The sequence below is a fragment of the Olea europaea genome, chromosome 9 (assembly GCF_002742605.1).
Source record: "Olea europaea var. sylvestris chromosome 9, O_europaea_v1, whole genome shotgun sequence".
Classification (NCBI taxonomy): domain Eukaryota; kingdom Viridiplantae; phylum Streptophyta; class Magnoliopsida; order Lamiales; family Oleaceae; genus Olea; species Olea europaea.
Genome location: NC_036245.1, coordinates 12283716 through 12309224, shown reverse-complemented (window position 1 = coordinate 12309224; position 25509 = coordinate 12283716). Strand labels below are relative to the sequence as shown.

At 33.4% G+C, this 25509-nt stretch overlaps 2 protein-coding genes across 2 annotated transcripts; both read left to right on the top strand.

Annotated features, from left to right (window-relative positions):
* The first annotated feature begins 14843 nt into the window (after window positions 1-14843).
* On the top strand, window positions 14844-16229 carry LOC111399967 (UPF0481 protein At3g47200-like). The gene is made up of 2 exons (XM_023027447.1): window positions 14844-15997; window positions 16088-16229. The coding sequence occupies exons 1-2, from the start codon at window positions 14844-14846 to the stop codon at window positions 16227-16229; spliced, it is 1296 nt and encodes a 431-aa protein (XP_022883215.1).
* Window positions 16230-23146: 6917 nt separating this feature from the next.
* LOC111399965 lies at window positions 23147-24547 on the top strand. Its single transcript, XM_023027446.1, has 4 exons — window positions 23147-23335; window positions 23461-23545; window positions 23596-24050; window positions 24164-24547. Exons 1-4 carry the CDS (start codon window positions 23147-23149, stop codon window positions 24545-24547), a joined length of 1113 nt encoding a protein of 370 aa, XP_022883214.1.
* The last annotated feature ends 962 nt before the right edge of the window (window positions 24548-25509 follow it).

The window sequence follows — 25509 nt, the reverse complement described above, 5'->3', positions numbered from 1 at the left end:
GAAGGTCTCTACCTTCAAAAAATTCTTGTATAGCTGAAGTCACATCATCTTTAATGATATCCCGACATTTCATAAAGAACCCAGATCCAAACCCATCTGCCCAGGTGAGCTATCTATGGGAATTGCTAACGTAGCCTCCTTTACTTCCATCTCAGTCACTAAAGCACAAAGCATATGTGCCTCATCCTCTGTCAATGTGGCTTCAATCAAATAAGATAAATCTGGCATTGCACCCACATATGTGACAAGCTCGGTTGTGAATTCATTTTTCTTTTTGCCTTGATATGGGTTTTCAATATAGTCCATATTTTCTAGTGCTGAAATTACGATGTAGTCCCAATGTTAAAAAAAGTAAATTCCCATTTTATCCTTAACATAACTTTGAAAACAAATTGAAGTTACATGAACAGTGTGAAAATAACCAAAAAAATCGTTATATTAATTTTAGTTGTTATGTATAATAAATGATTACATGCTTTGCCTTAAATTTTCATGATATTTGTTGATAATTGATATCTTTTAAGAAATATAAATTTTATATATGATAATTTTTTTTAAAAAAATGTTCTTAAATATATAAAAATATGAAAGACATTGGTAATCAATGGCCACCGATCAGTTACGATCCGATGACTCTAAGGTATGTAATGAGGAAGGAAATAAATACCTATTCAAATATTTTGTGTAACTTTACATTTTCAATTTGCCTCCTTACAGATTTGATGACATGCACATTTCTCCTGCTAAATTTATGATTTATATTTCAAGTAAACACATGATTCCTTTACTGGTATATGCGAGCATGAAGTACGTTTTGTCACCATAATAGGAATATCAGCATGATATGCTGGCCATAATAGAATTGTGTTGTAATAAATAGAAGATTGACATGGATGATATTATTTTTTTCTTCAGATGAGGAGTTTAAGTCTAAGTATCTAAAACTCCTTGATTAACCAAATAAAATTTCGAGGATGAAATTCTTTTAAGGAGGGGAGATTGTAACACCCTGAAAATTTATAGAAAATTTTATTTGTATTTTATGCTATATTTTTATATTTTTGAAAGCTGATGTGCAAAAGTACAATATATTAAACTCAATTTTATTCTAGCCAAATAATTAAATTTTGTTAGAGCGATATTTAGTATATCATTATGGGGCTCGTTGAATAGCTCGTAATTAATCATATATATAAAGCTCGAAAAAAAGTTAATTCAAATATGCGAAACCTAAGTTATTGAAGTTTAACTAAGTCGTCAATAAATATTATTTTATTACTTTTGTTTGTTTTGTTGAAGTGGTCGCCACATGGGATTGTTGAGATTGAATTAAAATGGGTTAATTTATTTGAATTGGATAGAAATTTTGGGTAGATTGAATTTCTGCTTTCTATAGTTATATATATGTATGTATAACTATTTCCCACAAAGAAAAAGTCAGATTCCCTTTCACTATACCATATAATTTTTACGAATACAGCAACAGGCTAAAAAAAAATTAGAACGTGATTTTGGTTTTATTTTTCCAAAAATTCATTTGATCAAACAAGGTGTTATTACTTTTATCCCGTTTAAATTATTTATTTCATGTTGTTGAATTATTATGCTTATGAAAATTTAAAGATATGATATGTATGTTATGGTAATCCGGTACCAAAGGTATTATGTTTATTGAGCTCTTATCGATTTTTAAAGATATGGTGTTTGTATGATATTTTTTGACACATGTATTTAAATATTTTTATTCGGAACTACACTATGATTTTTTTTCGTGTCCTGTTGAGTATTCTCATGTACTCACCTTTTTTCTACTCCTTATAGATTAAAACGGGTCGTTGGTTGGCGAGCAATGCGGTGCAGTATTGATGCAAGAAATTATGAAATTCAATAAAAAAAATAATTCGGAGTAACATGACTATGAACTTTTATTTTCAACGTTATTTTAGTTTTTATTTCCATGTGAAATTTGGTATTTAGGATTTGGGACATGCTTCAATTGATTATCTTTCATATTTTTTTATATATTTTATTGATGGAACTAAAAATTTTCATGTTGTGATGTTTGAATAATTTATTTAATTCCATGAAAGTTTTAATACGATCTAAATATTAAAATTTCGGATTGTTACAATATAACTTATAAATCCTACAATTTTATGAATAGAAATGAAGTTTGACCATTCAATAAATTAAAAATTTTGCCAAGCATAATAAATCTAAAACTGGGAAAAGAAATTATGCTGTTAGAAAGCTATCAATAGTTGAATAATGGTTAGATGATTCAACTATTCGGGAATCGCTGTGTTAAGTCAACTGTAACGAAGCACACAAAAAGATGAGAGATTCTCTTCATTTATGATTTGCCACATGGGATGTCCCTTGTGAATAGATTTCAATTTTATCTAAATTTTACAGCTAATTACATCTATATGGACCTAAAAAAAATAATAGATATATGTTTTGGGTGATCTTTAGGGCACCAAGTTTTTAGGTATCGCAATAACTTCATACCAATATTTAGTATCCTTAAATACATATCTCATTTGATAATGATAAAAAATGTTTTATAGAAATTAAATCTATTTTTAAAACAAAGCTAGATTTGAAATCCATACTTCTGTACAAACAATCGAAGATTTTTTTTTTGCTTACAACACCATATATTGGGATTGTGTAATGTTGTTAAAAGTTTATAAACATTGGTAGATCTCATCACAAGTCCATTGAAAATTATTGAACGAGTGAGCAAGCTAGCTATAGTATTCTGATATTCTCAAGAACGTACAATAACATTGGCCCCTGATAATATTATTTAGAGACGATCTCATTTTATATATGTGCGTGGGTGTGTGTAGTGGATGTTTCTTAATAGTTAGGAAGCGCCAAAATTTATAGTATATTTTCAACCCACCTACAGATTCGATGATTCTAGAATTAATTATCATTTTGGCCATAGAAGGATTGAGTGAACGAGGAGTTGAAAATTTAAATTAAAAATCTGATTCCTTGCGACCAATTATCAGTTTTGAGTAGAACGCAGTATTTTATATTGTATGAAGAAAAGCTGTCAATTGTTATTCAGTAAATTATATGTTTTGTCTGTCATATCCTGACAATTACTATTTGTTAATTGAAAGTTGAATCAACTGGGTGAGATATTATTTTTAATATAGAATACCAGATGGGATCTTCATCTTTCACACCAATCAGAATTGGAATAGGAATTTTCAATCCATGATTGCTTTCATACAAAAAGTTGTTTCTTACCATATATCATGAAAATGGAACCGCGTCCCACCTTTAGATACAGCAGGGAAAGTAAAATTGTAATTAAAGATATATATATGATGAATTCTCACCTTATATCTTTAGAATGGAACACTATTAATCAGTTTAATTAATGTACACTAAGTGATGCTGATAAAATGTTTAATTTATTAATGCTTTATTTGTTTAGTTTTAATTCATTTGTTAATCTTTTGTTGTTTCTATCTGGAAGTTTATTTTGATTAGATAGGTTTCAAGAGTTTGCATTTATGTAAAAGATTAGTTAGGATTTATTGTTCAAAATAGATTAGGCCTTAATGAGTTTGTATTATTTAAGGGTTTAGTTATTATTTGCTGTTCGAATATGAAGTTAGGATTTTATTGCATATGGTTGATTTTGAATATTGAATAAAATCTTGAAGATTTGTTTTAAATTATCCACTCATTTCAATTCCTCTATCAAATTAAATTCTTGTTTCTTGTGTTCTTGCTTTTTGTGACCGATACTTCATATCTGGTCATATACCTCATCCCGACCCCCAACAAGTGATATCAAAAAATACACACTCCTTGTGCGGTTTCTAATAGAATAATTGATTGAGGATTTGAAATTTAAATCTTTTCGAATCCAAAATATTAAGTGCATCTTTGATAAAGTGTATTTTTTTTTTCTTTCGAGATTATAAGTTGTAAATTTTATAAAATGAGTGGAAATAACATATATGTAAATTATAAATCCAAATTGTATGAATAGAAATGATGTTTGACCATTCAATAAATTAAAAGTTTTGCCAAGCTAATAAATCTAAAAATGGGGGAAAAAAACAAAAAAAAATAAAATTATGATGCATTAGAAAGCTATCAATAGTTGAATAATGGTTAGACGATTCAACTATTTGGGAATGGCACCATTAAGTCAACTGTAACAAAGCACACAAAAAGATGAGAGATTCTCTTCATTTATGATTTGCCACATGGGATGTCTCTTGCGAACAGGTCTCAATTTTATTTAAATTTTACAGCTAATTAATTATATCTATATGGACCAAAAACAATAATATATATATAGGTATCCCAATGATTTCATACCAATATTTAACATCTTTAAATCCATATCTCATTTTATAATAATAAAAAATGTTTTATGGAAACGTAAAATTGTTTTTAAAACAAAGCTAGATTTGAAATCCGTACTTCTGTACAAACAATTGAAGACTATTTTCATTTACAACATATTTCGGGATTGTGTAATATGTTAAAAGTTGATAAACGTTGGTAGATCTCATCACAATCCAGTGAAACTTGTTGAGCGACTGAGCAAGCTAGCTATAATATTCTGATATTATCTAGAACGTCATCCGCATGGATGATTCGTTAATAACATTGGCTCCTAATAATATTATATAGATATGATCTCTCTTTACAGAGTTGTCTTATATATAGGGGATGTTTCTTAATAATTAGTAAACGCCAAAATTGATAGAAACGCCAAATTTGGGACCATCAACATTTTCAACCCATCTGCAAATTCGATGATTCTAGAATTAATTATCATTTTGGTCATAGAAGAACTGAGTGAACAAGTAGTTGAAAATTTAAATTAAAAATCTGATTCCTTACGATCCATAATTAGCTGTGAATGGAACATAGTAATTTATAATTTATATTGTATGGAGAAAAGCTGTCAATAGTTACTGTCTATCAATTACTATTTGTTAATTGAACGTTGAATCAACTGAGAAAGATGCATTGTTATCATTTTGAATATAGATTACCAGATGGGATCTTCATCTTTCACACCAATCGGAATTTGAAAAGGAATTTTCAACCCATGATTGCGTTCATGATAATAGAACCCCGTCCCACCTTTAGATACAGCAGGGAAGGTAAAATCGTAATTAAAGATATATGATGAATTCTCGTCTTATATCTTTAGAATGGAACACTATTAATCAGTTTAACGTATACTAAGTGATGCAGAATAAAATATTTAATTTAATGCTTTATTTGTTTATTATAATTCATTTAATAATCTTTTGTTGTTTTCCGTCTAGAATTTTATTTTGATTAACTAGGTTTCAAGAGTTTGCATCGATGTAAAAGATTAGTTATGATTTATTGTTCAAAATATATTAGGCCTTCACGAGTTTTTATTATTCAAGAGTTTAGTTATGATTTGCTGTTCGAATAGGAAGTTAATTAGGATTTTATTGCAGATGGTTGGTTTTGAATATTGAATAAAATCATGAGGAATTGTTTTTAGTTATCCACCAAATTCCTAATTCATTATCGTTTATTATTCTGCTTGCATTAGTTGGGATTAGAGACAAGTCTACGCTCCTTCCTAATGATGGATCAAGAAGGACAAGTTGCAAATCGGTTGATAATGGTGACAGTAGAGATGAATCGATACAAATCCCCTAGCAGTTTGAGGTTGTGGCACAAAAGGTGGCCATATTGATTACAAATCAGTTTAAAGAAATTCTTCGTATTTACCATAATTTTACAGAGAATTGCATTACTGATTGCCAATGTGTAGTTCGAGCATCAAGTTGGTCACCAGATTTTATAATATTGGTGCTCAACCACAAATATAATGAGTCCAAATACCTATATTATCATGTAGCGATTCTCATTGAAACGTACCCTGTCAATAGCTTCAAAGAGTAGGACGTTTGAGATCTTGGAGTCAGTTTTTGTCATTGAGGATCGTTGTAAAATTATGATGAAAATTTGCAGAACTTGCTTATTTTAGAGCTTATGGACCAAATTAACTTGAGCAATAGGTTGAGACCAGTGCTGCAATTTTTCCTATTTTTATAAGTTGTTACATGTAATTAAAAATAAAATAAAAAATTAATAATGAATCATCATCATCGTCATCATTATTATTATTAACTCCCCTCTAGAAATGAAAATCGATTTAACTTATCTAGCGTTTGAATCTTGGGACCATAGTCCAAATTTAAAAAATAGAACAGCAATTTCATGGAGACATCTCAGCAAGAAATGCTCCACTTAATGTGTTGTTTCTCCCAATAATTATGAAATCCTCCACATACTAATTTTTGCATAGAATGTAGAAATATAAAATTTCATAAAAAGTCTTTCATTCATCCAAAGGTTTTGAAAGACTTTCGTAAAAAGTATCTTTCAATCTATAACATTTTTTTTTTCCTTTTTCGTTCTACAAATTACAAACCTCATAGCTAGCCATGATACTTCATATCTTGTCATATACCTCATCCCAAGACCCAACAAGTGATATAAAAAAATACACAATCCTTGTTCGGTTTCTAATAGAATTATTGATTGAGGATTTGAAATTTAAAATTTTCAAATCCAAAATATTAAGTGTATCTTCGATAGTGTGTATTTTTTTTCTTTCGAGATTATAAGCTGTAAATTTTATGAAATGAGTGGATATAAAATAGATATAAATTATAAATCCTACAAATTGCATGAACGGAAATGATTTTTGACCATTCAGTAAATTAAAAGTTTTGCCAAGCTTAATAAATCTAAAAATGTGAAAAAAATAAAAATTATGCTGCGTTAGAAAGCTATCAATAGTTGAATAATGGTTAGACGATACAACTATTCGGGAATCGCACCGTTAATTTAGTCGACTGCAACAAAGCACACAAAAAGATGAGAGATTTGCTTCGTTTATGATTTGCCACATGGGATGTCTCTTGAAAATAGGTTTCAATTTCATTTAAATTTTATAGCTAATTACATCTATACGAACCCATATATATATAGGTGGATTTGATCTCCTAAACACCGTGCTTAGGTGGCACAATAACTACCCACCCATGTATTGTGCCAACTAAGCACGGTACTTAGGAGATCGTTACTATATATATGGGTCTGTATAGATGTAATTAGCTGTAGAATTTAAATAAAATATGCTAAGCACCGTACTTAGGTGGCACAATAACTACCCACCCGTGTATTGTGCCACCTAAGCATGGTGCTAAGGAGATCATTTCCGTGTATATATATATATATATATTGTGTGATCTTTAGGACACCAATTTTTTAGGTATCACAATGATTTCATACCAATATTTAACATCTTTAGGTACATGTCTCATTTGATAATAATAAAAAAGCTAGATTTGAAATCGGTATTTCTGTACAAAAAATTGAAGATTATTTTCATGTACAGCACCACATTTCGGGATTGTGTAATGTGCTAAAAGTTGACAAACGTTGGTAGATCTCATCACAATCCAGTGAAAATTGTTGAGTGAGCAAGCAAGCTAGCTAGAGTATTATGATATTCTATAGACCATCATCCGCATGGATGATTCTGTTGGAGCCGATGAAGACAACGTAAGAATTGAGATTTGATGAACCCAATATGAAGTATAAATAAAGATCACAAAATAAACAAGAACAAGATTAAAGTAAAATATCAAAAGACAATTTAAGTAGAGGAACGATGTTATTTTATTCAAAGACTATGAAAGGAGAGAACTATAGCAATTGTGGCTTCAGCAATACTAGAAAAAGGAGTCTATATTTATAGTACACGAACCAAACCCTAAAAATAGGAGAAAATATGCAAACTAGGTTAAAAATGCGTAAAACATACAAAATTCACCGAAGCCAAAAAACCGAACCATGCGGCCACATGGTTTAGTTCCATGCAACCGCATGGAGCAGACATTCGGCCAAAAAGAATTCCCTGCATGCACTGGTGTGACCACATGGGTTAACCTGTGTGGTCGCATGCAATAGTCTTCGAGTAGGATTTTATTTCCTTCTTCATGGATACTACTTTGATATCTTCCTATGCAAGAATTCCAATACGTCAATAACATGATCTTCATGATCTTCTAACCTAATTTTGAGCCATAAAACTCAACAATCTTCATTTTGACTCAAAATTCTGGTGCAATGAACAAAGTTCCAAAATTTTCCACCTTGAGAAATGATCCATCTGCATCAGAATAACCAAGCTCCTCAACACAGTAACCAGACTCACCGCGAAAACATGTACCTCCGCCTAGCGTCCACAAATGACACACGAACCTAAACCTGGGTTCACAAAATTCCACTTGGAATTAATAATCACTGGACAGGGTCGAAGCACACCCTGTAGTAGAAACCATACCAAATGCACGATCAGAAGGTCCCTTACTAGAACTGTCACCTTCAACGTTCCCTAAGGCATTATAGACATTATTGACACACTATTCCTACAGTCCATGAGTCCACTAGCACAAGAACAAAGTGTATCTACTGAAATTAGTGGCACAGCAAAATCATCAACACTTCCACGAGTAAAGTTCGAAACTGACCCAGAGCCTAACACAAGAGGAATTGTAACAAACTGAATTTCCACCATAGTACTAAACTTGTCCAAATGTCTCTGAACTAGTTCTGTGCTTCCCTGCAAAATGTAAAAACTAGGATCTCCTTCGTCCCTCCAGTACAATCCGAACACCTCTCTGAGCCTTCAGGACTCCACCTCCACCAGAAAATTTATACCCTTTTGCATCCAGGGTACTCAACGATATGAGATTCTTTGTCAAGTTTGGAACATGGTAAACCTTATCAAGTGTCATCACTGTCCCATCTTGTACTCTCAATCTAACTCGACCAATTCCTGTAACCAGATAAGATTGTTGTTTCCCATGACAACTCCATCTTGCTTCATCGCCTCATATGTCTAGAATAATGCACTATTGGGAAACATATGATACAAACATGTAGAATCCAAAATCCACTCTTCAGGATTGGATACCTCATCAGATATAGCCAACATCATATCTCCATCATTAGAAAAATTTTCAGCAACATTGGTTTCGTCCAAATTACAAGATTGCCCCGAATGATTTGCATCTAAATTACCTTTACCCTGCAACTTGTCACAATCTTTCTTCAAGTGTCCTTCCTGCTTGCAGTAGAAGCAGTACAAATTACTTAATTTCACCTTTGACCTTCCACTCCGTCGTCCACCATGAGTAACCAGAGCATCCCTACCCCTAGATGTAGGATCTCCAACCAACAACTCCATCTTCTCCTTTGAGAACACAGCGTTGTATACATCCTCAATGGTTAGCGTGTCACGACTATATAATATAGTATCACAAAACGACGAATAAGAGCTAGGTAATGAACACAACAGGATCAAGGTCAGATCCTCTTCATCGTACATTACCTCCAACGTTTCCAGATCTGCAATGATTTCCTTGAACATAGCAAGATGGTCCTGTAGTGACCTTTCTTTCGCCATGCGATGGGAATACAACTTTTACTTTAGAGTCAGCTTGCTCCTCAGACTCTTTATCATGCACAACTAATCCAGCTTGAGCCACAAAGCAGCCGCTATCTTCTCCTTCAAGATATCCCGCAGTATATTGTTGGACAAATGAATATGAATCAATGATGTGACCTTCCTATCCTTCCCTTGCTTCTTCTCCATTGACCAATTTGCTGGCATCTTCTCAAAGCCCAGCAAAGCATCATCAAGTTTCATCTACGTCAACACAGTCCTCATCTTTACTTGCCACAACGAAAACCTTGCATTGCGATTCAGTAGCGGAATATCATACTTCATTTAAGCCATCTCTGAAAAATTTCAATTGAATCACGAAGAACTTGCAACCTGCGCTCTGATACCACTTGTTGGAACCGATGAAGACAACGTAAGAATTAAGATTTGATGAACCCAGTATGAAATATAAATAAAGATCATAAAATAAACAAGAACAAGGTTAAAGTAAAAGACCAAAAGACAATTTAAGTAGAGGAACGATTTTATTTTATTCATAGACTATGAAAGGAGAGAACTATAGCAATTGTGGCTTCACCAACACTAGAAAAAGGAGTCTATATTTATAGTACACAAGACAAACCCTAAAAATAGGACAAAATATGCAAACTAGGTTAAAAATGCGTAAAATATACAAAATCTGTCGAAGCCAAAAAACAAAACTATGCGGCTGCATGGTTTAGTTCCATGTGATCGCATGGAGTAGACATTCGACAAGAAAAAATTCCCTGCAAGCATTGGTGCGACCGCATGGGTTAACCTGTGCGGTCGCATGCAATAGTCTCCGAGTAGGATTTTGTTTCCTTCTTCATGAATACTACTTTGATATCTTTCCATGCAAGAATTCCAATAGCCCAATAACATGACTTCGTGATCTTCTAACCTAATTTTGAGCCATAAAACTCAACGGATTCATTAATAACATTGGCCCCTAATCATATTATATAGATATGATCTCTCTTTACGGAGTTGTCTTATGTATAGCGGATGTTTCTTAATAGTTAGTAAACGCCAAAATTGATAGAGACGCCAAATTTGATAGTTGGGACTATCAATATTTTCAACCCATGTACAAATTCGATGATTCTAGAATTAATTATCATTTTGGCCATAGAAGCATTGAGTGAACAAGGAGTTGAAAATTTAAATTAAAAATCTGATTCCTTACGATCCATAATTAGCTGTGAATGGAACGTAGTAATTTATATTGTATGGACAAAAGCTGTCAATAGTAATTCAGTAAATTATATGGACTGTCTACATGTCCTGACAATTACTATTTGTTAATTGAACGTTGAATCAACTGAGTAAGATACATTGTTATCATTTTGTATATAGATTACCAGATGGGATCTTCATCTTTCACACCAATAGGAATTGGAATACGAGTTTTCAACCCATGATTGCTTTCATACAAAAAGTTTTTTCTTACCATATATCATGAAAATGGAACCCCGTCCCACCTTTAGATATAGCTGGGAAAGTAAAATTGTAATTAAAGATATATGATGAATTCTCGCCTTATATCTTTAGAATGGAACACTATTAATCAGTTTAACGTACACTAAGTGATGCCGAATAAAATGTTTTTATCTGTCTAGTTTTAATTCATTTAATAATCTTTTGTTGTTTTCTGTCTAGAATTTTATCTTGATTAGATAGGTTTCAAGAGTTTGCATTTATGCAAAAGATTAGTTAGGATTTATTGTTCAAAATATATTTGGCCTTCATGAGTTTTTATTATTGAAGAGTTTAGTTATGATTTGCTGTTCGAATAGGAAGTTAATTCGGATTTTATTGCAGATGGTTGATTTTGAATATTGAATAAAATCTTGAAGAATTGTTTTTAGTTATCCAGTAAATTCCTTATTCGTTGGCGTTTATTATTCTGCTTGCATTACTTGGGATTAGAGACAAGTCTACACTCCTTCCTAATGATGGATCAAGAAGGACAAGTGGCAAATCGTAGTTCCAAGGTTGATAATGGGGACAGTAGGGATGAATCGATACAAATCCCCTAGCAGTTTGAGGTTGTGGCACAAAAGGTGGCCATATTGATTACCAATCAGTTTAAAGAAATTCTTCATATTTACCATAATTTTACAGAGAATTGCACTACTGATTGCCAATGTGTAGTTCGAGCATCAAGTTGGTCACCAGATTTTATAATATTGGTGCTCAACCACAAATATAATGAGTCCAAATACCTATATTATCATGTTGCGATTCTCATTGAAATGTACCCTGTCAATAGCTCCAAAGAGTAGGACGTTTGAGATCTTGGAGTCAGTTTTTGTCTTCGAGGATCGTTGTAAAATTATGATGAAAATTTGCAGAACTTGCTTATTTTAGAGCTTATGGACCAAATTAACTTGAGCAATAGGTTGAGACCAGTGCTGCAATTTTTCCTATTTTTATAAGTTGCTACATGTAATTAAAAATAAAACTAAAATAATAGTAGTATTAGTAGTAATGATAATAATAATAGTAATTATTATTATTATTATTAACTCCCTTCTAGAAATGAAAATTGATTTAATTTATCTAGCGTTTGAAACTTGGGACCATAGTCCAAGTTTAAAAAATAGAGCAACAATTTCATGGAGACATCTCAGCATGAAATGCTCCACTTAACGTGTTGTTTCTCCCAATAGTTAAGGATGCAAATTAATTAATCGTTACAAACAGATGGTGGGCGATCTTTATGGCAATGAGCGAAGGGCACAAGATGGTGGATGCAGTGCAGCAAAACTGTTGCGAAGGTCATGGTAGCGTTAATCTCAAGCCTACAGTTGACAAGGTTGCAAACGAAGAACTGCTGCATAGATAATGATTTCGATTGTTATAGGGATGTTAAGATGAGTCCGATAAATCATTTTTCTTCCTTTATTGAGAGATTGTCTAGTCATAGTGTGCCTATCTTTGTTTTGGATGTTGATTATTAAGGGAACTATCCAATTTTTCATTTCTAAAATTATTGTGATGATTTTCTTAATATTGTGCCTAGTTTTGAAGTACGTGAGAAAAAAAGAATAATGTTATATAACCCAAGTTTAGATAGCGCTAGATGATATGTTGAATAAAATGTGAAATTAAATGGCTTATTTAATTTCACTTATCATTTAATGTCACATTAACGTTATCTAAACTAGGGTTGTAACCTTAGTAAGGCTAAATAGCATTACTCAGAAAAAAGTGTGTTTCTTAATTTTCAAAAAAGAGACAACACGTGAAGATTAAAGGAATGATGATTGAGTAAGCCATTGTCAAGCACTTGCACGGGTAATCCTTATATGACAAGGGTTGTATTTAGTCCATGTTTGATGGGTATTATTTATAAAAAATGATGTTTTAATTAGTGATCTTTTAAATAACATGTGATTGAAAAGTATGAAAACATTTTGGATTTACGTACAAAATATTTTATTGTGTTAATATATGATTAAATGGAGATAGACAATGGTTTAATTTAGACTTTTCTAGATTTAAAAAAATAATCTAGGTATATTTTTAAGACTACATAGAAGTTTCGGGTATTCCCTATGGACTCATTGAAAATGTTTAAAAGTCGGGGGTATAAAATAAAGACTTTTAAAATCTTAAAAAGTTACACAATATTCAAATCTTAATGACTTTTATGAAATCCTCCATGTACTAATTTTTGCTTAGAAAGTACAAATATAAAAATTTCATAAAAAGTCTTTCATTCATCCAAAGATTTTGAAAGACTTTCGTAAAAAAGTATTTTCAATCTATAATATTTCTTTTTCCTTTTTCGTTCTACAAATTGCAAACCTCATAGCCATGATCACTGTACTAAATAGCTCACCTATTTAACGCTTTTTAATGCATTTGTCTCACCTAATCTCGCCTAGCCCTTTAGCTTGGCATCGACGCATCGCCATGCATTACGCTATGTAGAACATTGGCCATGATACTTTATATCTTGTCAGATACCTCATCCCAACCCCAACAAGTGATATAAAAAAATACACAATCCTTGTTCAGTTTCTAATAGAATAATTGGTTGAGGATTTGAAATTTAAATCTTTTCGAATCCAAATATTAAGTGTATCTTCGATAGTGTGTATTTTTTTTTTCTTTCGAGATTATCAGCTGTAAATTTTATGAAATGAGTGGATATAAAATAGATATAAATTATAAATCCTACAAATTGTGTGAATAGAAATGATGTTTGACCATTCAGTAAATTAAAAGTTTTGCCAAGCATGATAAATAAAAAAATGTGAAAAAAAATAAAATAAAATTATGCTACGTTAGAAAGCTATCAATAGTTGAATAATGGTTATACGATTCAACTATTCGAGAATCGCATCGTTAAGTGAGCTGTAACAAAGCACACTATAAGAGATTCTCTTCATTTATGATTTGCCAAGTGGGATGTCTCTTGCGAATAGGTTTTAATTTTAATTAAAATTTACAGCTAATTACATCTACATGGACCCAAAAACAATAATATATATATATTGTGGATGCAGTACAGCAAAACTGTTGCGAAGGTCATGGTGGCGTTAATCTCGAGCCTACAGTGGACAGGGTTGCAAACGAAGAACTGCTGCTTAGATAGTGATTTCGATTGTTATAGGGATGTTAAGATGAAGTTCGACAAATCTTTTTTCTTCCTTTATTGAGAGACTGCCTAGTAATAGTTCAATAGGAAGTTAGGATTCTAATGTATTATTCACCTAATTGGTTAATTTCGTAAACTAATTTCATTTTATTATATGCATCGCTAACAATGAAGAAGAATCCAAGTTAGCTTGCAATTCCATGAGTTCCTGGAGAGAACGCCGCGGCTTCACATTCTGGATGCTTCGCATAGGAAATGTTGTAGTTTCCGCATTGATATGTTAATTTAATGAAATCACTCAGTGTTAGACGTAAAACAAGTGCTATGTGAGTAAAGGAGATAATCTTCTGCTCCCGATCGAAGAAGTTAGGAAGGTAATTAAAGAGATTAGCAGTACACCACCCACCTAGATTCGATGATGTTACAAAAAGCAGTCCATTGACTATTACTGCCTTCAGACTGACATCACTGAAACAAAACAAAATTTAAGTGATTAAATTATAATGTTCAACAAACACGAGAAATTTTGGTTTAAGTGACTCGCAGCTACTTCAATTATACCATTGAGAACGTGGTGATTTATTTTATTTATCTGAGGGCCCAGTAGAATTATAAAGAGTGGAAAACGCTGTTCAGTTTGTATCAACTGTAATAAAGCAAGCTTACAGCAATTGGAAATTTCAGTTCTTGAACCTAATGGCAGACCCAAACCTTCCAGCAAATAACGCCAGCGATACCAAACGTCAAAACTGCCAAATGCGCACAGTGCCTGAACTTGTGCGATTCAATAAACACACGAAGGAGGATTACTACACTCCTAAGATGGTTTCCTTTGGCCCTTATTACCATGGCTTGCCAGAACTTCGCATTGCAGAAGAACTCAAGCGTAAAGTCCTTGAGGAATTTGTTTCAAGCACCTGCATAAAATCACTCGAGAACCAGATCTTAGGAGTGATCGACCAGATCAGAAATCGCTACGTTGGGGTTTCTAAAATTGCATATGATGATAAAGAACTAGCAGAAATGATGCTTCTAGATGCATCTTTCGCTATTTATATCATGAAGATTGAATTGGGATGCAGCGAAACATTCGAACACTCCCGTTGGCATCTTGGAATAGCTGCAACGCCATGTTTATCCGAGGATCTGATTTTATTCAATAATCAAATTCCACTCCTGGTTATTAAGCTCTTGTGTGATTTAATGCATGGAAGTCGATGCACTTTAATTTATGACTTCTTAAGTTTCTTTATTTTTAGGAAGAAAGAGCTAATAAGAAGAATTCCTGGAGAAGACGAATGGCAACCACTGCACCTTTTGGATGCTTCTTATCAACTACTTGTCAAACACGGGAATGAAACAACCCAAGAAAATTCAAATGAATACGATCGTCAATCTCTTTCAGTCACCGCACTCAAAGCAAAGGGCATCCACTTCAAACCTAGTTCATATAGTTTGAAGGATATTAAGTTCGAATCCTTCAAATTTTATGGGCAACTTCAACTCCCGATTTTCTTTTTTAATGCTAATTCCAAGCTAAGATTTACGCAAATGATTGAACATGAAATGACTCTAGAAGAAGAGTATGACTTTACTTTTTTATGTTATGTTAATTTCATGAAGTCGCTCATTGTTAAATCTGAAGATGTTAAGGAACTGCGAGAAAAGAAGATACTCTTCAGCGACCTCGACAGTGATGAACAGATTGTGGAAGTAATCAAAGGGATTGATACTCACAGACTTGGAACTGACTTCCTTTTTGATGAGGAGAAGAAGAAAATTGTGAAGCACTGCAGCAGCAAGGCAAAAACATGTATTGCTGAACTATTTCACACTCATTTTCGCAGTCTGTGGACTTTTATTGCCTTACTCACTGCCACTTTTCTTCTTTGCTTAAATTTTCTCCAGACCTATTACACAATGAATCCTCCCAAATAAAGGTGTGTGCCAAATTATGTTCTTCAAGTTTTAGTTGAGTGTAAGATCCTGTGGGCTCATGGGGCTCATGGGCTGGTTTGTCTTCCAGTATTGGGTCAGTTTGTCTTCCTATTAATTCCTTCAAGTATTGTATTGGGTCACTAGTTAATGAAGTCTAATGGGTTATGCTTAACCCAGTCCAGTAGTAGGAATAAATGCCAGAGTTGACTGAGTCCACAGTCATATCCGAGTCCATAGGAAGAATCTGTAGTGCAGTAGTCATGTTCCTTACTTTTCTAAAGTGGAGTCTGTTAGAGGAAGACGTGAGGAACTGGAAGTTGTTGTCATTTGTTTTGTGTTTAACCTTGAAGACATATGAAAAAAGCGGCTATCTGGCAAGTTGCACCATTACAGGTGTTTGGAGGTGAATCCCCTCGAAGTGATTCAGCATTCATTGTTCATTTTCACTCATATATCAAGTTGATTCTTAACAATGAGATGTGTTTTGACTCTTCCATTTAAGAGTGATTTGATGCTTTTGAACTCATTGTATTATTCTATGTTTGTATTTTTATAATTCAAATCTATCAAAGTAGTATTATAACACCTATTTATCTAATGACAGAGATTGAAAACAATGGTTGTATGTTCTTGAATTCATATTTTGAATGCTGAGAATCGGAAGACAATTTATGCCCTCAAGATGTTAGCTTAATTGCCTTCTCTAGAGATTTCATTGACAATACCATAGTTATCAGAAAGAAAAGTAAGAGAAGGGCCGGCAAAATTATTGCTTCTAATCAATTAACTTTATATATGATAATTAATCAGTTGTTCAAGATGAATTGATAGATACATCATCTTATGAAAGGAAAAACTAATAGTGCAAGGACTAAGGGAAGTAAGATTGGGAAAGAATTATGTTTGTTGGTACCTATAATACCCGTAACTTCACATTGCACTTTGGGCCAATATGATTCATGCATTTCATGCTACTGACAATGTCACTTGCATTAGTTTTCTTAATTACTTTCTCTCAAAATGGTGCATTCGATTATTGAGATTTTAAGATTTTAGTCTTTGACTCTTCGACCTAGGTTGTGAATTTTACATTGAGCTATAATAGAAAATTAGGTTAATCTAGATGTTGGATATTGATAGGTTAAATGATTGTGATCTTGAAAGTGCTGGAATGATCATCGATAAAGTTACTCGCTTTAATTTGGTTAATCATGGTTACTATAAACCCTAACTAAGTCTTTAAGATATTCGGGATATGAGGCATGAAATGACATGATCACGGTGCAAAAATATAAGTCTTATACGATGTTACAAATATTGATTTGCGAATTGTGAAATCGGTAGAGAATAGGATGTCAATTGGGTAAGTAATGAAATGAACGATTAAGGAATTGGCTCTTTAATATATTTTGGGCTATTAGAGCAAGTAAAATGAATTTTAAGATATTAAAATAAGCCAAGGACACTTGATTTGTACCTGCATGGATAGATGTAAAATTGGATTTTACTATAAGGAACACCTCGATGCGTAGTACACGTCATGCCTATTGATATGTCTTTGTAATGGTCAATTCCTTCACTCCTAAGCATTAGTCACGTCTACCACTCCTTTAAGACTTCTTATATGTGGTATATTATCCCTAAATTTCATGCAAATCCTCCAAGGATAAGTAGGAAATCAGGATTTAACCAAAAGGAGACACCACCTACTTACCATGTTACGACTCGTCACTCTTAACATTAATTTCCTTCAACCTTAAGCCTCCAACACGTCTCCCAAACCCTTGGCATCTTATATAAGATAGATATAATTCCTATAAGTCAGATGGCTCATATAGTGCAAGGGAAAAGTCAAAGTTGGCTGCAAGAGACCACAACCTATTTGGGCACCTCATGCTTGAATCCACTTGTCCCTTACATTTTCTGAATCCTTAAGGAAGAGTCACGCCCCCAACCCCTCTAAGACTCTATGTAAACCTCGTACAAACATGTTTAGCCTTCCAAGTTATCCCCAATTGACCATCAATTGAAAGAGAAAGCAAAAAGGGACGGAGTGCGGCAGAAAATAAGAAGCTACTATTGCAATTTGAGGAGGTGAGTTTAGGTCACAGTTTTGAAGTCTTCCTTTAGTTCTTTTGGTTGCTTCATAGTCTGTTAAAACTCTAAAATTTCTTGAGGTTAAGTAAGAGGGTTTTTGATGATTTTATGATGGCAAAATGGGAGCAATTAACTACAAAAACATAAAACAAGACAACCTGGACATGCAGAGATATGGTTGCCAGATTTGAATGATTTAAACTTTGATTTTAGATAATACTTAAGATATAAATTGTATCTATGTAAATGAATGTTGTTATATGAGAGTTAGAAGAATAAGAATGGTCTTCTAATAGCCTGGAATCTGATTGGTGGCACGCTAATAAAATGGAAACCGAAAACAGTCACAGGGAAAAATTGCCTGATTTGGTGTAGTGGAAAATGGACGGTTTTTGAAGCTGGAAACCTTCATTTGTCACAATATTATGACCTGTTTATCTTCACATATATGTTATAAGTGTGTGGTAAAATTTTGGAGTCGTTAAATGGAGTTAAGGGCATGAAAAAAGAAATCCAAAAATGAGTGGACGGTGATGGAAACCTAGAACCAGATTCTGTCCATTTACAAGTTTAAGGTAGTTTTAACCTTTATATATCCATCAATGATCTCTTGGGCCTAGAAAATAGATTCTAAGGAGTATTATGTTGTCAACAACAATTGGATGATGTCGATGCTCATAATTGGACTCGAGAAATAGAGAGATTTATGGGGTTAGTTTGTAATAACTTCGGTAACTTGAAATAATGATTTTGTCTAAATTGTTTTTAGGATTTTGTGGCTTAAGGTTATTAAATTGAGGATTGCCTTTAATATTATATGGTAATACAGGTGATTTTTTGATATTGAACGGAAAAGAAAACTGATACACACTCCGTAGGAGCTTGCACACACAAAGGTCAAAGTAAAAATCTATTTGCAACTACGATGCAAGAGCCTAGTATTTGTGATATGTTAATGTTGGAATAATTACATAACTTTGATAAGAGGTTTATTGCACATCATATGATGGTTATGATCGTTGAGTATACGATTGCGGAACTATTGACATCGATTTTCATTAAATGTCATTCATGAGCATTTTCATATGCATGCACGACATGTGATCATGGTTGAAAATCATGCATGCAAAACATGATTTCAAATTGAGCTTTTCTTTATAAACACTTTATTGACCACTACTAGGGCACCGAGGCAAGCGAGGCATGCTTATGTGATATATTTGGCATCGCGAGTGATACTTCTTCTGTGATTGCAAAGGTAGAAAGGGGATAAGCCTTTGGTGATTACGGGAGGGTGGACCACTTGACTATGCCCTTGTGATATTATGATTATTGGCACTGTCAGGTGAGAGACTTGGGTGATCATAGAGGCAGTTAGGAGATGGGCCTCTAGTGGTCATGAAAGGATGGTCCACTCACTGGTATTGATTTCATATTGGACGTTTGATTATTGATATTGATATTATATAGAGCTCAAGGGCCCAATGAAATGAAAATTTTCAAATGAAATGATTTTGAGTTGACTTTGATGAATATTGGAATATGATGCATCTTTATCGTGGCATATCTCATTATTGCTCATGACATGCATGATTTTTCCTTACTAAGCATTAGCTTATGTAGTCTTGCATTGTAGGTGAGCATGGAGTTACATAGAGATAATGGCTAGCTGTGGAGCTCTTATGGGATTTCAGAGTTTGATGTACATGGATGACGACCTGTAGGGTTATTTTGTGGGCTATCATTTTGAGCTTATGGTATATTAGGTTATATGTTGGGGATTTTGTGTTGTATATCTTTTGACATGACCTGTAGACTTGTTTATAACCTCAAAATATATATGTTGGATTATGATGATTTAATTTTGGTTTCGATATAATATATGATCATCATATGTGATTAGAAATTAACAAATAGGGACATACTTGTGAAAATGCTTATGTCGTGTTATTAGGTGAAAAAATATGTGGAATTCTATGTCGAGGTTGAGTCATCAAGTTCATTCCCACACAAGGTAATGTACAGTTATCTATATAAATGGGATTGTGACAGAGAGTGGTATCAGAGCTAAGTTATAATTTTGTAGACTGTCCATGTATATGATCTCGGAATACAAAAGAGCACAGCTATGCCAGTAAGTTTATTTGTTGCATTATTTTTCCATATTTCATGAATGATATTGGCCATTCTTTATTATGATTATGCTGTAAACTGGATATAGTCATGGTAAGAATTAGAAGTGAATATAGCGGGAAAAATAGAATTCCAAGGCAAGATTCAAGTACCCCGGATAATAATAGAGGTGTGTTTATTGATAGACTGATAAGACATAAAATGTCATGTTTTACATCCATTAATACTTGCATTTTTGTGATTAATTAACACCTAAATATACTAAGTACCCTTAAATTTTGATTTAGGTCGCAATTGGATGATTATGGCATAAATTAGAGGAAATGAGTGAAGAAAGACCAAAGTGAAAGAAATCAAAATTTCAAGGACTAAATTGCAAAAATCCAAAAGTTGAACCGGGAGACGAACGATGGAATGAAAATTCAAGAGTTTTAGAGGTCAAGTGGATGAAGAAATAAGTCAAAGAGGTGAAATATAGTCGAAGTATAATCACACATCAATTTCCGATCGAAAAGGTTATGCACTAATTTTTAGCATCATATTGGGACCCATTTTCGACATGGTAGACAATAGAAACGGAAGATGACCTCTGAAAAAAGTTGTAGATCTTTGAGTTAGCTTTCTATTGCAGCTTGAATAACCTCAATCGGATAGTAGGAGAGAAAGTTATGACCAAAATACTAAAATCTATCTAGCGGAGAAAACTTTATAACCATGCGATCGTACAAGCCATTCTAGCGATCTCAGTACCCTGTTTTGACATAACCATGTGGTAGTACACAATATAACCGTGCGGTCGCATGGTTGAAACTATGGAAACAAATCCTTTCACCACACAAATACCCTAATTCACCCTAGAACATGAGAGAACGCCCCCAACACTACTTTTCTCTCTTTGTGCTCAAGATCTATGATGTGCAACTAATTTCTTTTGCTTGATCAAAGGAGACAGAAGCTTTGGAACGATTATAACTGTGAAATTCACCTAATTTTATTGATTAATTCATATGCTCGGTATTAAATCTTCTTTTGCAATTATTTTATGATTGTTGTGTTTAATTTCTAGAGTGCACGCTAGTTTATTAATCTCTACAATCTATAGCTAAGTTGAATTTCAAAACTGTAATTGTTGATTGGTTTAACTTATGAAGCAACTAAGATTGATAATTTGCTGGTTGGAAATTATTAGGGAGAAAATTTATCTAGGTTAAATGCAAACGCTTGGCTTGTGTTATCTAGTTCATTGTTTTCTCTAATTCGTAAAGCCATTATTGAATTAAATTCTCGTGCTTGTCTAGGGTTGTTTGATAACGAGGATTAATTAGATCGCTTGTTTCTAATTAATTAAAACTAAGGAGAAATAGAAAAATTGTTTCGAATGGAAAATTTATTTTTCACAGTGAATGCTACAATTGTGAATTGATGATTATATGTGGATCAATTACCATTTAGTAATTTCCAATGGTGGATGTTGACTTAGATCAATGTTAGTTCTATTGATTTCATTTAATTCGATAATTTGCGTTTACATTAATTGCTATTTTTTGATAATTGTTTGTTTCAAAAAATCAAAACCCCCCTTCAGTTAATTTAGCATAAAAGATAGACTAAACACTTTTCGTGGGACCGACCCTTATTTCCACTACTACATTAATTTTAAGAAGTATAGGTTTTAATTTGAAGTGCCTACAACAGCACACACCAAATTTTGACGCCGTTGCCGGGGAGTGATATAGTTTATTTTTGTGCCTTTTATTTGTTTCATTAGTTTTTATTTTCAAAAAAAATAAAAAATCTTTTCTTTGTTTCTTTGGTTATTTTATGTAGCTTTGTTTAGTTTTTTTTATAGCTTCTTTAACTGTTTATGCCCTTAACTCGATCCTCTAACCGAGGTAATTTGCAGTACGATCTAGAAGTAGAAAGGACTTTGCGCAGGTTGAGGATTGACATGGCTAGGAATCAAACTTTGAAAGATCTTGCAGCTCCAGGTTTGCATCAACAACCCCTCTGCATAACTTTTCCTACATTAGATGCTGCCACCACTTTCGAATTAAAATATGGAATAATTCATCTTTTGCCTACTTTTCATGGTCTTGCAGGTGAAGATCCTCATAAGCATTTAAAAGAATTTTATGTGGTATGCATAAGTATGAAACCTACAGGGGTAACTGAAGAGCAAATAAAATTAAGAGCTTTTCCATTTTCCCTGAAGGACTCAGCTAAGGACTGACTCTACTATTTTCCATTTGGAGGTGTCACAACATGGGAGGAAATGAAGAGGTTGTTTTTGGAGAAATATTTCTCAGCTTCAAGGGCAGCAAACATCCGAAAGGCTATTTGTGGTGTAATGCAGGACGACAAAGAATCCTTACATGAATATTGGGAGCGTTTCAAGAGACTGTGTGCACGCTTTATTGATGCTGCAAGTGGAGGAGCTTTGGTGGATAAAACTTTCGAGGGCACGAGGAACGTGATTGCAAACATGGCAGCCAATTCTCAACAATTTGGCACTAGACTCGACACCCCTTCTAGATGTGTTAATGAGGTAAATGTTTCATCTCTTGAACAACAACTGGCGAGTCTAACCTCTCTTGTTCGTCAAATAGCTGCAGGTAATATGCAAACGACGAAGGTTGCAAATTCGTTCGATGATGGGGCATCCAACTGACTTGTGCCCAACTCTTCAAGAAGACCCCAATGAACAAGTTAATGCAATAGGTGGCTTTCGTGGACAGCCACAAAGGAATTATGATCCTTACTCGAACACCTACAACCCAGGATGAAGGGATCATCCTAACTTTAGCTACGGGAGTCGACAAGTGAATGAACCAATGCCTCCAAATCGCCCAAACTTCCAGCAATATAGGCAGCCATATCCTTCTAAACAACAACAGGGCCAAACTTCTAATTCAGGTATACCTTTAGAAGATATTGTTAAGTCTTTTGCCACTAACACTTTGCAATTTCAACATGAGATAAGGGCAAGTATTAAAAGTTTGGAGAATCAGATGGGTCAAATGGCAACCTCAATCAACAGGATGGAAGCACAAGGTTCAAGAAAATTACCCTCTTAAACAAAGGTCAATCCAAAGGAAAATATAAGTGCAATATTGTTGAGGAGTGGTAAGAATGTTGAAATTTCGAGGGCAGCCCCACATCATTGGAGCAGGAAAACAAGAAACATGCCACTGAAGAAAACATTGTTCCCAATGATGATGGAGCACTTAAAAGTAAGTTTCCATCCCTTTTTGAGTATAAACCGGTACCCCTTTTCCTTAAGCTTTAGCAGAATCTAGGAAAGATGAACCAAATGTTGAACTTTATGAAACTTTCCGTAAATGTGAGGTAAACATTCCATTGTTAGATGCTATTAAACAAGTACCTCGTTATACTAAGTTCTTGAAGGACTTGTGTACCATTAAAAGAAAACAGAAACTTAAAAGGTGTGAAAAGATAAATATAGGTGAAAATGTCTCTGTAATCATTCAACAAATACTCCCTACAAAGTGCAAAGATCCAGGCATGTTTACCATCCCTTGCATGATAGGTAACACTAGGTTTGAAAAGGCCATGTTAGACTCAGGAGCTTCTATTAATGTCATGCCATACTCTATCTATGCTTTTTTAAAACTTGGTCCTTTGAATGAAACTAGTGTGGTAATTCAATTAGCTGATAAATCTAATGCCTATTCTAAGGGTATAGTTGAGGATGTTCTCATGAAAAGTAATGATTTGGTATTTCCCGCTGACTTCTATGTGCTTGATATGAGATATAGTGATCAAACTACACCTATTTTGCTAGGAAGACCATTCTTAAAGACATCCAAAGCTAAAATAGATTTTTATAGTGGCATGGCATGCTTACTATGGAATTTGACGATAAACTCAGTGAATTTAATATTTATGATGCCATGAAACATCCTGACGAAACTAACCCCGTTTATTCTATTAAAGTGATTAATCATTTAGAACAGAAAGTTTTAGAACCTGATGAAAAAAATGCAATGAAAGTTGCCATTGATAAGCATATTGAGGAGGTGGATCAAGAGATACCCTCGAATACTACCTTGCAGGAAACCATTGTAGCATTGAATGCTTCTCCAAAGTCATCAAAGTTAGGTAAAAATTCGCATAATGTTTTGTCAGTTTCTAATAAGAGACCTTTCTACATAGGTTTCCAAATGGAGGCGGTGAGAACATGGGGCCTTGGAAACCCAATTGATGCCGGTTGAGGAAACAAACACTAAGTCTAGCCAAAGACAATAAACAAAGGCGCTGCTTGGGAGGCAACCCAAGGGAAGTTCGTTCATTTACATTTTATTTTCGTTTTCGTCTTTGCATTCATATTTTAGGTTAAATTTGTTCTCTTCTTTGCATTTCACTTTGCATTGGGGACAATGTAAATTTTAAATGTAGGGGAGGGAATTTAGGTTACTTTTGTTTTTAAATTTTTGATTTGGGTTATGCTTCCATTACTTTTGACAAGACAAGAAAAGAATATTTTTCGAAAAATTGGGAGAAAAGCTATGATTTTAAATGATTTTCGGTTGTGTGTGCTATTTGCAAGATTCAATTAAGTCTCTAAAGAGTGCATAACATGATTGAATAAATGATCTTTCCAGCTTAGAGTTAATTTGTTGAGTTATTTTCTTTAATGATGGTAGTAACCAAAATGTATAGACAAAAAGCCAGTGAGATTTTGAGCCTTTAAGACTGACACATCCGTATTAGTCTCACTATTTTCTTTCATGAGTGATTTTCTTCCTTGGTTTTGTTTATCTAGAACTTGCCTTGATTCTCTTCGAGATCATATTGATACATACATGCATGAACATGATTAAGGCCATCTTTGTTGCATAATTTAGCCACCTTAGCTAAATAGCCTACCCTAGAATTAATTGTCCCTTTGTTGAACCCCTTTGAGCCTTATAGCCTTTTCTTTTTAAACGCATGTACAAGCTTTAAATCTGAAAAGAAAAAACAATAATCTTACCCAAGCTAGAAAGCTATTGGAGTTTTGTTCATCATTTTGTTACATATTAGAGTGCGAAAGAAATAAATGTGGGGATATCTAAAATTTAGGTAGGACTATGATTGGTGGAATGGAACATGTTCTCAATTACAATGCATAAGTTTCATTATTAGTGTCATATTTTGAGAAACCAAAAAAAAAATGATAAAAAATATTGGAAAA